Source organism: Pyricularia pennisetigena (assembly GCF_004337985.1).
Source record: "Pyricularia pennisetigena strain Br36 chromosome 7 map unlocalized Pyricularia_pennisetigena_Br36_Scf_8, whole genome shotgun sequence".
NCBI lineage: Eukaryota > Fungi > Ascomycota > Sordariomycetes > Magnaporthales > Pyriculariaceae > Pyricularia > Pyricularia pennisetigena.
In genome coordinates this window covers 15267-31927 of record NW_021940920.1, presented here as the reverse complement: position 1 = coordinate 31927, position 16661 = coordinate 15267, and the positions used below count along the sequence as shown (strand labels likewise).

At 48.3% G+C, this 16661-nt stretch overlaps 5 protein-coding genes across 5 annotated transcripts; 1 reads left to right on the top strand and 4 right to left on the bottom strand.

Annotated features, from left to right (window-relative positions):
* Nucleotides 1-213: 213 nt before the first annotated feature.
* PpBr36_09148 (uncharacterized protein) lies at nt 214-309 on the bottom strand (the record flags this gene model as incomplete). Its single annotated transcript, XM_029896270.1, has 1 exon — nt 214-309. The coding sequence occupies one exon, from the start codon at nt 307-309 to the stop codon at nt 214-216; it is 96 nt and encodes a 31-aa protein (XP_029744577.1).
* Nucleotides 310-1184: 875 nt separating this feature from the next.
* PpBr36_09147 (uncharacterized protein) lies at nt 1185-4644 on the bottom strand (the record flags this gene model as incomplete). The annotated part of the gene is made up of 7 exons (XM_029896269.1): nt 1185-1320; nt 1467-1496; nt 1837-1968; nt 2040-2320; nt 2515-2524; nt 2616-3567; nt 3648-4644. 7 exons carry the CDS (start codon nt 4642-4644, stop codon nt 1185-1187), a joined length of 2538 nt encoding a protein of 845 aa, XP_029744794.1.
* Nucleotides 4645-8378: 3734 nt separating this feature from the next.
* On the bottom strand, nt 8379-8747 carry PpBr36_09146 (uncharacterized protein; the record flags this gene model as incomplete). Its single annotated transcript, XM_029896268.1, has 1 exon — nt 8379-8747. One exon carries the CDS (start codon nt 8745-8747, stop codon nt 8379-8381), a length of 369 nt encoding a protein of 122 aa, XP_029744572.1.
* Nucleotides 8748-10785: 2038 nt separating this feature from the next.
* Nucleotides 10786-16261, top strand: PpBr36_09144 (uncharacterized protein; the record flags this gene model as incomplete). The annotated part of the gene is made up of 3 exons (XM_029896266.1): nt 10786-12424; nt 13244-14056; nt 14136-16261. The coding sequence occupies 3 exons, from the start codon at nt 10786-10788 to the stop codon at nt 16259-16261; spliced, it is 4578 nt and encodes a 1525-aa protein (XP_029744571.1).
* PpBr36_09145 (uncharacterized protein) lies at nt 13612-14272 on the bottom strand (the record flags this gene model as incomplete). Its single annotated transcript, XM_029896267.1, has 2 exons — nt 13612-13934; nt 14263-14272. The coding sequence occupies 2 exons, from the start codon at nt 14270-14272 to the stop codon at nt 13612-13614; spliced, it is 333 nt and encodes a 110-aa protein (XP_029744792.1).
* Nucleotides 16262-16661: the final 400 nt, after the last annotated feature.

The window sequence follows — 16661 nt, the reverse complement described above, 5'->3', positions numbered from 1 at the left end:
TATGAACTACTGAACTTGTACAAACGAACCAAGTAGATAAAATCACAGGGCCAAACAGGCCAGTTGCATATTAGAGCAAGCGCATGTACATAATCTAGAAGTGCCAGCCAGCCCCTGAATAGGTGAATGAACAAAAATAACGTCAAAGAGCAAAAACATACAACACCGAGGATTCCCCAGTGGTCACCCACCTGAGTACTAGTTCGGCCCTCACTATCTTGGTACGAGAGCAAAATCGCTGGATTTGGGATCCCAGGTGTCTGAGAACGGATTGTTCTGCGTCCAGAAACGGTCGTCGTTGCTCCCCATGCTCCCAGCCAAGCCACTCCTCTACCGTCTCAATCACGTTTTTAAGCCCCACACCACCTTTGAGATTCAGGGTTGCACTGCTCGCTGCTAACAGCACCAAGTAGTTTCTTGGCAGCGGCAACACAGCCAATTAGACCAAGGGCTGGGCATCACTGAATTTGCGATGTTGGCTGAGAGCGTAGCTCAGCGAGGGTTACGTAACTGTTACCTAGTAATTGTGGCCCATAGCAGTCCCAGTCGTCAGGCCCCTCTGTTCAGGCTGCTCACCCTATGCTCAGGTTGCTCACCCTATGCTCAGGTTGCTCACCCTATGCTCAGGCCACCCATCACCCCTGCTTACGTCTAAACTGCGCCAATGGGCTTTAACCCGGTTTTGTGAGAGCGGCAGATAGCTGGGCGATGACCTGGCAGACCAGCCTGTAGCCTGGAAGCAGGCGCTATCGCAGGAAAGTCCATGTAGTCATCCTCCGCGTCCTGCCCTGTAACATCGCCCTGTCTCTCTAGCGGGGATACAAATCCGAGGAATAGTTGATTTCACAGATGGCTGAGGCACAACGTATGGATCGCGTTGTTTGTTGTTTTCTTTTCTCCCCAACTCGGTCGTTTTCCCGTAGAAAGGTAGATACTATTGAAGTTTAGTGTTCATTGTCTTTTTTCATATAAAAGCCATCTTGGGGGTGAAGTGCAAAAGTCTGCAGCCAAACATATCTCGGGTCTGCCGTTACCCATTAAGTCTAAAGCTAAAAAAAACTTCCGTGTCCAAACAAAATATAGATGAAATTCAATCACGGAAAACAACGAACAGCGGGTCTTCGTAGACTGATTTTCGGTGGGCTGTGTTAGAGGTTTCAGCCTCTGGGCGTTGGTAGTCGGTTTTATTCGGTAAATCCTGGCTTGGACAAGATAGCTTTGGACCCCTGGATCTCAGGCGCACCTACATAGGCGAGGTCCGCACACGGAACGCACCCTTCTTCCTTAGTTAACCTCCCGAAAATAATTGACAGGATCCAACTTCACAACCGTGTATACGTTGCAGGTCCCTCATAGTCTGGATGGAGAAGTGGGCTTTGGCTTGGCAGTTATGAAAAGAAAATCGTTCTTTGGCCAAAACGCAGAACTGGCAGCTGGTGACTCTCATGCTGGTTTTCTGTTCTTACCCCTTGGCTTCGCTCATGCGGTAGCAGCATCTAATATGTAATTTCGCAGAGAATGTTTGCCTTTGAGGAGAGAGGCAGTCATCAAGAAACGAGGACAAGCTGAAATATAATATCGCGTGTATTTCTTGAAAGAATATATTGGGGTTAATAAAAATGCGAGATGAGCTTGATAAAAGAGAACAGTGGTAATTCCTGGCACACAGCGGCAAGGGTTCCGCAGATGTGTACGTCGTCGTGGCAGGTGGAATAGGAGGTTTGGGGCATTAGACCCCTCGTCGAGGATTAAGGACGATCGCAAAGTTTCGAGGTGAGGCATGGGGCCGCCACTCTGTAAAGCAGTGTCCAGTATACACATTTATATTGTGCTTACGTACGTGATGACAAATAGTCTGCTACACAATTGATAAAAACGAAAGCAATACTTGAAATAGCGATGTCGGCCAAGTTGATGGATCCGGGAAGATGATCTACGGATGCAGAGAAGTTTGGAGAGCTTTTGCCTCTGTGGGAGGTCACTGTACAAATTGTTACAGGACTGTATAGTGTTAATTATCTCCCCCAAGAAGATTTAACCGCTGATACAGATGCTCTGCCTCCTCGTATTTCCCCTGACTGTCAAGCACCAATGCCAGGTTGTTCATACTATTAAGTGTCGACGGGTTTTCTGGGCCCAGCACCTTTTCCCTTAGCGCCAATGTCTTCCGGTGCATCTGCTCTGCCTCCTCGTATTTCCCTTGCCTGTAAAGCACCGATGCCAGGTTGTTCATGCTGTTGAGTGTCGACGGGTTTTCTGGGCCCAGCACCTTTTCATAAAGCGCCAATGTCTTCCGGTGCATCTGCTCTGCCTCCTCGTACTGCCCAAGAAAATTATATACCTCTGCAACATTATGTTGCAGCAGCCCCAACATTTCCTTCTCCATACAATAACCCCGGAATTCCAACACCGTTTGCGCATGCGGTAGATAAGAAGTCCATACGTCTCGGTTTTCATGCGTTGGCCATGGAAATTTCTCCGAAACTTGGCACACTACCTCTGTCACTTGCTTACCTTGATCGCCCTGCGTTTGGATCCAGTTCCGCATCGCAACATGCACAAGCCGATGAATGTCGAATCGATCTACTGTTCCACGATCCAGTATAAACGCATACCCTTTCAAAACGCTCACAGCTTCGACTTTGTCCCAATCTTCTCGCCCATCAGGCAGCAACGATATCGGAATATCCTTTTCCGCAAAATACGCGATGTTCCGAAGGTAGGATGCTGCCAATGGTGCGTCACGCGCAATCTGTTCGAAAGATATAAGCCACGTTGTAGCTATCGCGTTGGCCGTTTTTTCGTACCGGTCCTGTTCCCCGAAATCTCTGCTAAGCATGGCGATCATATTTTGATTGCTAGCTTTACAAATTTCCAAATATTTAGCAATTGTCATATACATATTTAACTGCATATAGGCCGAAGCTTGTTTAATCGCCAACGGCAAACAGACAAGGTATTCCAGGAGTTTGTTTGTCGATTTTTCGTCGCCTATTTGGCTCGTCTGAAGGCCTTGATGTAATAACTGACGTGATTCGTCATCATTTAGCTGAATCAGGTCGAACACACCCTCTCGAGCTTGAAGGTGCGCCGTTATTTGACGGTTTCGGGTCGTGAACAGGATGGAACCTTTGCCGCTAAAGGGCAGATGGGATGTTAATCGCCCGTCCGTTAGGAGCTGTAAATCATCGACGTTATCGATAATAAGAAGCCACGGTTTCGCGTCATTTCGACTAAGTGCAGCGTTTACGAGCGTTTTAACGTTGGCGTCGTCGTCCTCTATTCCTTGGATCTCCAAAGATTGGCCAATTTCTCGGTAAGCGTTTTCGAACATCGTCATGTCCACAGCCGGAACCCAAAAAATGGAGCATTCGGGGTATGCATCGCGCACACGGTAGGCGGCCTCAATGGCGACCTGCGTTTTTCCGATACCACCGAGGCCATGGATGACTGTGCGTTGGCAGGCGTCTGGGTGTGCTATAGGGGGCAGCCGTTTTAGGAGCCGGCCCAGGATTTCTTCTCGGCCTACAAAGTGTTCGTTCCTGCTGAACGGGACATAAAAATGCACTGCAGGGTTTGTTTTCATTAGTTCCAAACAAACTGGGACCAAATTCAGAATAAAGTACATTTGCTAAGCAAAAACTAACCTTCGATGGCCAAATTTCGAACGCTACTCGGCGGGATTTTGCTGAGCAATTCCCGAGCAAACACCGCAGCATTCCCCGCCGCGTACGATCGCCAAATGTCATCCTTATGCGAATCGGCATAATCCGAAATGCCGCGGATGACCAGACATGACCGCCCGGCATCCACCCCCGCCGCCTCCATCTCGATGCAAAGAGCACCATTGCACAGCTCTCGGATCTGATCTCGCCGCTCGCCGTCCTTCACCACCGCGTTTCCCGTAGCAATCCTGCCCCGGTGGAAAATAAAGCCGGTCGCTTCTTCTTCCGTTCTTTCAGGTCGCTGAACGAGCTGGCTACTATCGCAACTTGCGCATTTGTTTTTTGGAATACCAGCATGTTGGTATGAAGCGTTAAAAAGCTGATCTCGCTGAAGGCCGGGAAAAGTGAACTTTCGGTTGTGTTTCGATTGGAGCAACCGCTTTCGATGCACGTCGAAAGTGCTCATATCCATTTCGTGGTCCGATACGAGTTTGCCTAGCGCGTTCAAAAGCACTTGATCGGGCCGGTTGATCGTCCCAAGCACCTCAAATTCTCCATCCGTGTGCCACCTCCCCGAATCGTAATAAATACACGCCGGCCCTCCATCGCCGGGCCAGCCGACCACCACGTCCCCAAGATGCACGTCTTCGGTCGGGTCGTCCGAGGGCTCGGCGCGGGGTACCCCGCCACCGATACCGACAAGAACGGCCATGCGAATTGAAGAAAACGTCTTAAACATTGAACCCGTCACGCGACCGGCGTTGACGTTGCCGGTCATACCCGGCGCGCAAGTTGCGATGACGACATTGTGACCGGCAAGGGCTCCGCATGTATAAACGTTGTCGTCGTAGGCGGTATCGTAGTCGGGCGCGTCGTGCTCCTCGTCGAGCATCAGGCGCGACGGCAGCAATTCGAGGTCGGATACGGGGGCGATCCAGGCGACGTGGTAGTCTGTCGACTGTAGCTTCTTGGGCGGCATTGCGATACGTGGGCGGTATTTACCATATGTTGCTGTCCAAGGAAAGCGACAGATTATCCTTCGCCAGAAAAGGCCTGCATAACGGGGAGGGTGGTCGAAGAGCTGTCCAGTTATTTTTGTTTCTTGCTGGAAATAACGCAGCCGCTGGCCGGCCTAGTCGCCTAAACGAGGCAGCTTTTGGTCAGGCTGGCACAGTCAGCCCGAGGGCGGAGATGTGCCCGCCAAGCAGAGCGCCACAGTTGGTTCACACTTGACAAGACACTTCGTAAATTATGCAAGCGTACGATTTACTATCACATTGCTGTCCCCTCACCGCGCCTGGGCGGCCTCCTCCCCGAAGGAAGGTGCCGCCAATGCGATTTGCTACCAATCATCCCCCTTTTTAGTTATTTTAAATAATACCGGTTTTAAGCTCCAATTCAATCATTTATAAGAATTGGTAACTGTAACATCTATAAATAATAATGATCTTGTTTCTTCTCTTCTTTCGTCGCGGGGCGAAACATCACATCGTTACCGTGTTGATGTGCAAAGGCGCTTGTCGCACCTTCAATACTGGTTAACAGCACACTTCGTACATCTACTGGGGGACTGTTCGTCAGCCCCAAACGATATCATCTAAGGCCAAATTATGGCTCAGCAGTCTTGCTGTCATCCGCTGCGAAGCCAAGGCCAGCAGGGCACTAAGAACTGTTCTGCCCAGGCGTTGTTTTTACGTCGTGGGTTCGAAGTGACTGCATCGGGGATGTGTGCTTCAGACGGACCGTTTTATGATCCCTCGAAACAAGCGCTTTCTACAGGTTTCTCGAACCCAGGATCCTCGCATTTGCCATGCGCGGATAACTTTACCATAACGTATGTTTCCGTGTCCACGTAGCAATTCGTTTTAACGCTGGAGAATTGTATGTAGAACGATGTGGGGACAGTGCAGTTAATTAGCATGATGGGCGAGTAAATCCCTGCCATAGGGCGGGCTTGGTTTGCTGGCTCACCGAAGACCCGGTCTTCTAGCGTGCGGCAACCAAATGAGGTTAACTGTAATATTTGAGCTCAAAATCTTGCCTAGTTAGCGCCAAAAAGGCGAGAGAGCACATTGGAAGGTGCCAGCCGGGAAAGAACCATAAGATCAAAGTAGCACAGAAAATGAAACTTAAATTTCGATACCACAAGTAGGTAGATAACAATCGCCTGTACGGCTGTGCTGGGTGAGAAACCCACACTTTCACTTCAAAGAACGAACGCGATGTTCCTATGGTTTGCGAAAACCATGAGCAAAAAGATTTTACACGAGGAATTATTAATGGTTGCCTTCTTTTCTTGTGTGATAATTAACGTTACAGCCCTCCTATCGTTTGGTGCCGGAAACCAGATACGCTTAATAGCAGAAAAAACCATTATCAGATGATTGTAAGCTTTTTTCGACACACCGGGTGTACCCGATAAGGGTAATTTTTGGGACTGACTTCAGCAAATGGTGGATCCGAATAAACAAGTCACCTAGGCTAGTCTCAAGGCTCATCCCTGAACCGCGAGCAATCCACAATTGAACCGTGGCTCAATCGTGGCTTTGTCTGTACCTGTGGGTCCAACACAAAGATCCCTCTGGATCAGGGCTGAGGACAACTTGTCGATTTTCGTCGTAAGCGGTGGTAAATTCGCCAATTAAGCGATTGACACTCCGTTATAAATAAATAAATAAATGTCACGTTCAGAGTTGATTGCCTTATAATTGGGACCGACGAAGTGTCTGCTAAGCGCAGGTACTGCAGGATCTTTTGTTCCATTGACGTATGCGTTAAATCGTCGGGCGCATGTGACAATAAAAATCGCAAATATAAACGGTTTCCATGTTGGGTATGAGAATTAATAAAATTATTTACAGCGATTTAATTGACATTTTTGATTTTTAAATTGACGGAACTTGCATGGGGGATGGGTCGTTTCGTAAGCGGTATAGGATTTTTATTAATTTTTTTAATATTTACATTTTATTATTATTTTATTTGTTACGGAGTGGCGTGCCTGGGCGACTGCCAACCGTGACTAGCTCCACCTCACGTGACAAGGCGCCAGGGTGAGTTTGTTATTTGCTCGCTTAGGCGCGTGTACGCGATTGGCACTGCGTGCCTTTCTTCTTCCTTTACACTTAGCTTTAGATCTTCGAATAGAATCGCCCCTATATTGCAGCCTTGTCTCTTTGGGATCGCTTTCGTGACACTTTGTTACTGTGTTTGGATTACTACACCATACTGGATGTTAGTAACCAAAAAGGTTCACCTCCACCAAACTCTTCAACAAAAACAATAAAGGTGTGCTCTCTTATCCTCTTATCCAGTAAGTTATAATGATACAGTATCTTTACCTCCCCGACTATAAACAGGCTCATGACCCTAGCTTGCAACTTGCGGGGAGTGAACAAAACGCAAGCGCTCCTAATCTTCCTCTACAAGTCAAAGTGTATGCTATTGGGGACAACTATGCCATCGCCGATCTCAAAGCTCTAGCCGTCGTCAGATTTAAACCATCTGCAGGAGAGGCCTGGAACACAAGATTTTCTCGGTGCGGCTGTTGAAGCATAGAGCTCCACTGTTGATACTGATCGGGATATTCGAAATGCTGTTATTCAGATGTTTGCCAGGCGCTCGTCAGAAAACTGGACCGGCTTGCCTGTGACTTGCTCCTGCATTTACACAACGAAGTATGTATAGGCTGATGAATCTAATAGGCAATATAGATCTAGCAAGTGCTAGTTATACCGCGGAACCGTGGTATTGAGGTGATTTGCTTGAGGGCGAGGCAGCGTCCTAGTCAAACGCGCGCGTCGGATTTCAATGTTTTTGGACGTAGGTATGGAATGATTCCGGGATGAACGGAGCCGTCACGAAGACATGCGAGATTGGTTCTACAACAGCCGCCCTAGGTGCGAAACTTACAATACTTTTGTGATGGATGCATTTGGAAAAGGGATTATTGCAACCACATCTTGTCTGTTGGGTGAAACGATGAATCTACCCAAAGTACCCAGATAGATATGGGGTCCGTCTAATACGGATCTACATATCTGGTGGAAACTTAGTACACTATAGACCAGAATTGTGAGTTGGGCATAGGTAACAGCTGCGAGCAGGTTGGGTAAGTAGATGGACTTATATTTACTATGGGTCGAGGTTCTTTCAGCCCAGGAGACCGTTATGTTACTGCAACGTGGACTGAAGTACAGCGCAAATAAATGTTGGTACGTAAGCGCCACGTAAAGCCACAACCACTGGGCACCCGATTTTCTGCCACCTTCCGCACCACCTTTGCACATTTGGAACACACAGTCAAACAAAACTAAGCATTTGCTAATTAGGGTGGTATATTTCATGGATTGGCTAGAAGCTACCATCCGTTAACGTATCAATATAACCAGGACTAACTGCTACCAAATGGCCATAACATGCCCCTCTTGGCTTCCTTAAGCAGACTCTTTTCCGCTACCACATTGGTACATCATCTCTCCGTCTTAGGTACCGGTAGATTATGTCGGCATTATTGCTCTTGCAAAGTTCCTCAACCTAGTTTTGCCGACCCTGCCAGTTGGGGCTATTCGCTCTGTGCCTGCGGACCCCCTCCTGTATGATATAACTCGCGTCGGCAAAGAGCCCCAACTTGTGAAAGCACCTCCAATTCTACATCTTGCCCATCCTTCGGTTGCAACCGTCTGCCTTCTGGGGTCGGTTCGTTAGCAAGTCCTAATAGCGGGACTTTTTAACTTGATCCCAATAGGTGGTGCAATAGTAGTTGCATTTCGCATCGGTTGGCTTATCGACGGGAGAGTTATGTACAACGCTAAATGTTTTACAGTGGTTGATACACTGGTCGAACGTATCGAATTTTGTACCATCCCTGACGAAGTCAACGCCCCGGGTGTCGGTCCAGATTTTAATTTGACCAATTTGATACCATACAACTGGTGTGGTCATGTGAGGGTTGTTTAGCAACTGGGGCCAAGGAAAAGGTTCAGGTGCACGATGAGCGAGCTTGGGATCTGTTGGGATAAAGGTACCGCCGGCAATAGCGCCGGGGGTAAAAAGCATGGCGAAGAAGGCTTGGGTTCGCATTTTATTGAATTGTTATAAAGAGTGAGTAGGTTTTGTAAAGCGAGTGTGAAGGTTCTAAAAGAAAGATTGAAGACCAGCGACTGAGAACGATGCTGGTTAAAGAAGAGGTTTACTAGAATTTGTACAATACATGCTGATGTTTATAAAACATCTAAACCTCCAAAAGCTTGGCCAAGGAAAGAGATCTATAATAAATCTTGCGCATTTTTATTTTTAGAATAGGCTATAACCTGGTATAATTTCAATGTTCCAATAATAAAAAGTACTTAATTATTTTTAGCGTCTGGGGTGTTACCTGTCCCCTGGCGCGGTGACTGCTGGATGTATTTTATCCCGGCAGTGAATAGCATTAGCTAATGACCAGTGCCTTGCTTGTTAGCCGTAAACTTCAACGCAATACTAACGATTTAGGCTACTCCGAACGGGCCACGAACGACGTCGTGCGCAGTCGCGGTCCCGCAAAAAAAGTAAAATAAAAAAGTGAAAGAGTACAACAAGGTATGAACTTTCCTCAAAGTAAGCATGCCCAGAATTCCCAAATCCAGATTTTGCGTTTTGTGGGACTGGGAGGCATGAGGAAACAATAGTTACTGACTCGGAAGGCTGGCGGAGCGGGTGTTTGAGCAGGATGATAGAGTCGTGTGCATCCTTATATGACCCATGAATCCATAGTCCGGCATATTTTTACTGCTGTGGTGGCGCAGCGGAGGCTGCCGGTCACGGAGCTCGGTGTGCGGCTATTCAACACGGTGGGATGGGGCTGGGGATGAAGTGAAATTAGAACCAATATTGGGAGCAATGTGATGTGCTGTGTGACTAGTCGAGTCGGGTAGGTGAGTGGATAATCCTTGCCTGTTGCCAACAAATAATCAAATTCCAGTTTAGTGACCGAGAAGAAATTTCTTGCGGGAGTATGTTTGATTGAAAAGGAAAGCAACCAAATCACCAACAAGAACAAGGTAGGTAAATTTGATCGGGTTTAAGAAGTTACTACGCGACCAGTATTCCTACTGTTTCGTTATGCCAGTGTAACAAATAACGTGGATGTACAATACCCTGGCCAGGACACACCATTCCTAACTCCAATTGAAACGTCTGCATTGCTTATTTTACCTCAATGCAGTCGGAAATATGTACATCAAACATTTCTGCATTTCCCTGACAGGTGCGTGCATTATATCCTATATTGCCAAAATTGCCACAACGCCGGTTAATCGCCAATCGCGCATTATTTCCCTCCCCATTTTCACCTTCGTCATCCATTATTGGATTAGTTGCGTTTGTTAATTGCAACGAAATTTAAACCTTATATACGGTGTATAACCCTTTTTTACGGATGTTGTTACGACCAGAGGCTTGGGCCGGTACCAGGGAGGCCAGGTGGGGTCACACCCAACATCGATTACCTAAGGACAAGGCCACAAGACCTCACGTGACTGCCAAGGGAAGGGATCTCTATGATCTGTAGAATCTCGAGTGAAAATCACAGATCAAACAGATCAACAGAGATCACAATTGGAACATAGTCTATATAAGATACGCTCATTACCATGTAGATATATTCCATTCTAGGATTGCTTAGCAGCAATAAAACTTTATTTAACCTCAATACTTAGTTGAGAACGATCATAACTTCACCCCCAATCATTAAGAACCCCAGTTGTTACGGAGTGGCGTGCCTGGGCGACTGCCAACCGTGACTAGCTCCACCTCACGTGACAAGGCGCCAGGGTGAGTTTGTTATTTGCTCGCTTAGGCGCGTGTACGCGATTGGCACTGCGTGCCTTTCTTCTTCCTTTATACTTAGCTTTAGATCTTCGAATAGAATCACCCCTATATTGCAGCCTTGTCTCTTTGGGATCGCTTTCGTGACATGTTCGACCTGATTCAGCTAAGTGATGACGAATTACGTCAATTATTGCATTAAGGCCTTCAGACGAGCCAAATAGGCGACGAAAAATCCACAAACAAACTCCTGGAATACCTTGTCCGTTTGCCGTTGGCGATTAAACAAGCTTCGGCCTATATGCAGTTAAATATGTATATGACAATTGCTAAATATTTGGAAACTTGTAAAGCTAGCAATCAAAATATGATCGCCATGCTTAGCAGAGATTTCGGGGAACAGGACCGGTACGAAAAAACGGCCAACGCGATAGCTACAACGTGGCTTATATCTTTCGAACAGATTGCGCGTGACGCACCATTGGCAGCATCCTACCTTCGGAACATCGCGTATTTTGCGGAAAAGGATATTCCGATATCGTTGCTGCCTGATGGGCGAGAAGATTGGGACAAAGTCGAAGCTGTGAGCGTTTTGAAAGGGTATGCGTTTATACTGGATCGTGGAACAGTAGATCGATTCGACATTCATCGGCTTGTGCATGTTGCGATGCGGAACTGGATCCAAACGCAGGGCGATCAAGGTAAGCAAGTGACAGAGGTAGTGTGCCAAGTTTCGGAGAAATTTCCATGGCCAACGCATGAAAACCGAGACGTATGGACTTCTTATCTACCGCATGCGCAAACGGTGTTGGAATTCCGGGGTTATTGTATGGAGAAGGAAATGTTGGGGCTGCTGCAACATAATGTTGCAGAGGTATATAATTTTCTTGGGCAGTACGAGGAGGCAGAGCAGATGCACCGGAAGACATTGGCGCTTTATGAAAAGGTGCTGGGCCCAGAAAACCCGTCGACACTCAACAGCATGAACAACCTGGCATCGGTGCTTTACAGGCAAGGGAAATACGAGGAGGCAGAGCAGATGCACCGGAAGACATTGGCGCTAAGGGAAAAGGTGCTGGGCCCAGAAAACCCGTCGACACTTAATAGTATGAACAACCTGGCATTGGTGCTTAACAGTCAGGGGAAATACGAGGAGGCAGAGCAGATGCACCGGAAGACATTAGAGCTTAGGGAAAAGGTGCTGGGCCCAGAAAACCCGTCGACATTTACCAGCATGAACAACCTGGCATCGGTGCTTGACAGGCAAGGGAAATACGAGGAGGCAGAGCAGATGCACCGGGAAACATTGGCGCTTAGGGAAAAGGTGCTGGGCCCAGAAAACCCGTCGACATTCGACAGTATGAACAACCTGGCATTGGTGCTTAACAGGCAGGGGAAATACGAGGAGGCAGAGCAGATGCATCGGAAAGAGTTGGAGCTTTGCAAAAAGGTGCTGGGCCCGGAACACCCGTCGACATTTAATAGTATGAACAACCTGGCATTGTTGTTTGACAATCAGGGGAAGTACGAGGAGGTAGAGCAGATGCACCGGAAGACATTAGAGCTTAGGGAAAAGGTGCTGGGCCCAGAAAACCCGTCGACATTTAATAGTATGAACAACCTGGCATTGGTGCTTAACAGGCAGGGGAAATACGAGGAGGCAGAGCAGATGCACCGAAAAACATTGGCGCTTAGGGAAAAGGTGCTGGGCCCAGAAAACCCGTCGACATTTAATAGTATGAACAACCTGGCATCGGTGCTTGACAATCAGGGGAAGTACGAGGAGGCAGAGCAGATGCACCGGAAAGAGTTGGAGCTTTGCAAAAAGGTGCTGGGCCCGGAACACCCGTCGACACTTACCAGTATGAACAACCTGGCATTGTTGTTTGACAGTCAGGGGAAATACGAGGAGGCAGAGGATATCTATCGCCGGATACAAGAGTTGAATGTCAGTGGGTAACAGTTCGACTAGGTGGAATGCGCGATTAGAGCTGCAGCAATATACAAGTTGGACCAAGGCGAGAAGGGAACAGCAAGTGCTTGGAGGAATGTAATTCTGTAAGGTCACAAGTTTTCACTTAATCGGAGATCGCGCTACGGATGCACGTGTTTGTTGTAAGTCTTCAGCTACTAATTTACCCGTCTTCATGGTACCACGTTGTGGCTTCGTCTCCACAACTTGTTTAACGCGCGCTCATACTTGAATTTTTCGCGTGTAGTTATATCGTGGATTGAAAACTCAAGCGCGGTCCCCTTTTATTCCCGGAAATAAGTGTCAAGGGCTGTAGCTCGTCCACCGCGCCCTTCAATTCGACATGTGGCTAGAGGCAAAACCATGCTAGTGTACTCACCCGTCGCCTGGTATAGTTGGTTGGATGCGTCTTACAAATTCACAGGTTGTGTCAATTATTCGCTGCAAAATTACGTTGCCGAATGGTCCATTCTGGAAGTAATAAACATCCTGACCCGTCAAAAGTTTGACTATATTTCGTAGCAGTTCTACCAGATGGATGGTGGCTGTTCCCAACAACTTTCCCACCGGTGCATATAAGGTAGATTGCATTCCGCAAACGACACCGCGAGATCTGGTCGAGAATATAACGGTGTATATGTGGCTGGTGTCACTGTGACGCCGCACAGCAGACACAGCCCCAAACGGCGAACATACGGTCCGTAACGTTTCCACGTTCCATACAGCCCGTTGCCTTCACTGACAGGGCTTCCTGGTCTGACACCACTGCACTAATGGAATCTCTGCCACTTACCCTTAGCAACTTGCGCGCCGGGTATGACCGGCAACGTCAACGCTGGTCGCGTGACGGGTTCAATGTTTAAGACGTTTTCTTCAATTCGCATGGCCGTTCTTGTCGGCATCGGTGGCGGGGTACCCCGCGCCCAACCGTCGGACGACCCGACCGAAGACGTGCATCTTGGGGACGTGGTGGTCGGCTGGCCCGGCGATGGAGGGCCGGCGTGTATTTATTACGATTCGGGGAGGTGGCACATGGATGGAAAGTTCGAGGTGCTTGGGACGATTAATCGGCCCGATCAAGTGCTTTTGAACGCGCTAGGCAAACTCGTAGCGGACCACGAAATGGACAGAAGCACTTTCGACGTGCATCGAAAGCGGTTGCTCCAATCAAAACACAGCCGAAAATTCACTTTTCCCGGCCTTCAGCGAGACCAGCTTTTCAACGCTTCGTACAAACATGTTGGTACCTACGGGGACAAATGCGCCTGCTGTGACGTTGAGCAGCTTGTCCAGCGGCCCCAAAGAACGGAAGAACAAGCGGCCGGCTTCATTTTCCATCAGGGGAGGATTGCGACGGGAAACGCGGTGGTGAAGGACGGCGAGCGGCGGGATCAGATCCGAGATCAGTGCAATGGTGCTCTTTGCATCGAGATGGAGGCGGCGGGGGTGGATGCTGGGCGGCCATGTCTGGTCATCCGCGGCATTTCGGACTATGCCGATTCGCATAAAGATGACATTTGGCGATCATACGCGGCAGGGAATGCTGCGGTGTTTGCTCGGGAGCTACTAAGCAGAATCCCGCCAAAAAAAGTTCGGAATTTGATTATCGAAGGTTAGTTTGCATTTAGCTGGTTAAATGAAATGCGTATTTGGTTTATTTGTATCTTTGAGTTAACCAATAAGGTCTGCAGCAAAGCCGAAGTCCCATTTCCTTGTGAGGTTTAGCAGAAACGAGAGCTTTGTGGGCCGAGAAGAAATCCTGAACCGGCTCCTAAAACGGCTGCCCCCTATAGCACACCCAGACGCCTGCCAACGCACAGTCATCCATGGCCTCGGTGGTATCGGAAAAACGCAGGTCGCCGTTGAGGCCGCCTACCGTATGCGCGCCACATACCCCGACTGCTCCGTGTTTTGGGTTCCAGCCGTGGATATGACGACGTTTGACAACGCCTATCGAGAAATCGGCCGAGCGTTGGAGATACAGGGAATACAGGACGATAAAGCCGACGTTAAAACGCTTGTCAAGGCTGCACTCAGTCGAAGCGACGCGGGATCGTGGGTTCTTATCATCGATAACGTCGATGATCCGCAGCTTCTGACCGACGACCAGTTAATGTCACATTTACCGTTTAGCCTCGAAGGGTCTATCCTGTTTACGACGCGAAACGAGCAAGTAACGGCGAGGCTTCAACCTCGGAAGGGTGCGTTCGAGCTGGGCCAACTAAACGACGCCGAATCCGTTAAAATGCTGCACCAAAACCTCCAAATAAACCAAACAGGCGACGCCAAATTGACAAACGAACTACTAGAATACCTGGTTCGGTTGCCGTTGGCGATTAGACAGGCTTCGGCCTTTATGGCGCGGAATAAATTTGTGACAGTGGCTAGGTACCTCGAAATTTGCAAATCAAGCGACCAAAATTTAATTGGTATGCTAAGCGAAAGTTTCGAGGACCAAGATCGGTACGATAACACGACCAACGCGGTAGCTCTAACGTGGCATATATCGTTCGAACAGATTGCGCGTGACGCCCCACTCGCAGCATCCTACCTTGAGACTATCGTGTATTACGCAGAAAAAAATATCCCGGTATCACTGCTTCCTGATGTTAATAACAAGCTTGGTCTGCAGAAATATGAAGCTGTGAGCATTCTGAAAGGGTACTCTTTTATATTGGAACGTGGCACTATGGATCGATTTGACATCCACCGTCTTGTTCGTCTTGCGATGCGCAACTGGGTTCGGTCTAAAAAACAGCAAAGTCGGCAAATTACGAAGGCAGTGTGCCAGCTTTCACAGAGTTTTCCTTGGCCAACGCATGAAAACCAAGACTTATGGACTTCTTATTTGCCTCACGCACAAGCGGTGCTGGAACTCCGGGGTGATTGCACGGAAAAGGAAAATCTAGGTCTGCTCCAACGCGTTGTTGCAAGGGCATATGATTCTCTTGGAAAATACAAGAAGGCAGAAATAATGTACCGGGAAACATTGGCGCTTAATGAAGAGGTATTGGGCCCAGAAAACCCGTCGACGCTTGCCAGCATGAACAACCTGGCATCGGTGCTTAATAAGCGGGGGAAATACGAGGAGGCAGAGCGGATGCACCGGAAAACATTGGGGCTTACGGAAAAGGTGCTGGGCCCAAAAAACCCAGACACATTTACCAGCATGAACAACTTGGCATCGGTGCTCGACAGTCAGGGGAAATATGAGGAGGCAGAGCAGATGTTCCGGACAACGCTGGTGCTTAGGCAGAAGGTGCTGGGTCCAAAAAATCCGGACACGCTTAGCAGCATGAGCAACCTGGCAGTGGTGCTTGACAGGCAAGGGAAATACGAGGAGGCAGAGCATATACATTGGACAACATTTGCTCTTAGTAAAATGGTGCTAGGTCAAGAAAATCCGAGCATATTTAACGTTATGAACAACCTGGCCCTAATGCTCGATAGGCAGGGGAAATACGAAGAGGCAGAGGAGATGTGCCGGACAACATTAAAGCTTAGTGAAAAGGTGCTGGGTCAAGAAAATCCGGACACACTTATCAGCATTAATAACCTAGCCCTAATGCTCTATAAGCAGGGAAAATACGAGGAGGCAGAGCAGATGCTTCGGACAACGCTGGCGCTTAGAGAAAAGGTGCTGGGCCTAGAAAACCCGGACACGCTTAGTAGTATCAAAAACCTGGTACTGTTACTTCATAGCCAAGGGAAATACGAGGAGGCAGAGGAAATGCACCAGAAAATATTGGCGCTTATTGTGATGGTGAGGCAAAAAACAAAGGTTTTGCTAGCTTCTACGGGTCGATCTTGTTCCTGATTGCAGTCGCGTCAGTGGTCCCAAGTGCGCTATAGGTCGTCGTCTCAGTTGGAGAAGATGCTGGGGATGGGTGGCCGATGGGCACGGCGCTTTGGATAAGCAGCATAGCTATTATATTGTCATGTGTCATTCTCTCCTTTCCGAGCTTGCCCTTGGTGTATAAAGTGGCAAATGAGTGGAAGGTTGTTAATGTAGGGGCGACGGGCGACGGAATGATGTATCTTTCTCACCCGTCTCGACTAGCATCACAACACGCACTTGCTGTAGCATATAGAGCAAACAGTTAGGTCTAGAATTAGCTAGAATACAGGTGTGGTGCACCTGTACTTGTGCCCATAAACACCCCCAAGATCCCTTACTTGTTTTATATCCGCAAGTTTTCTCATTGGCAGGGTCCAAC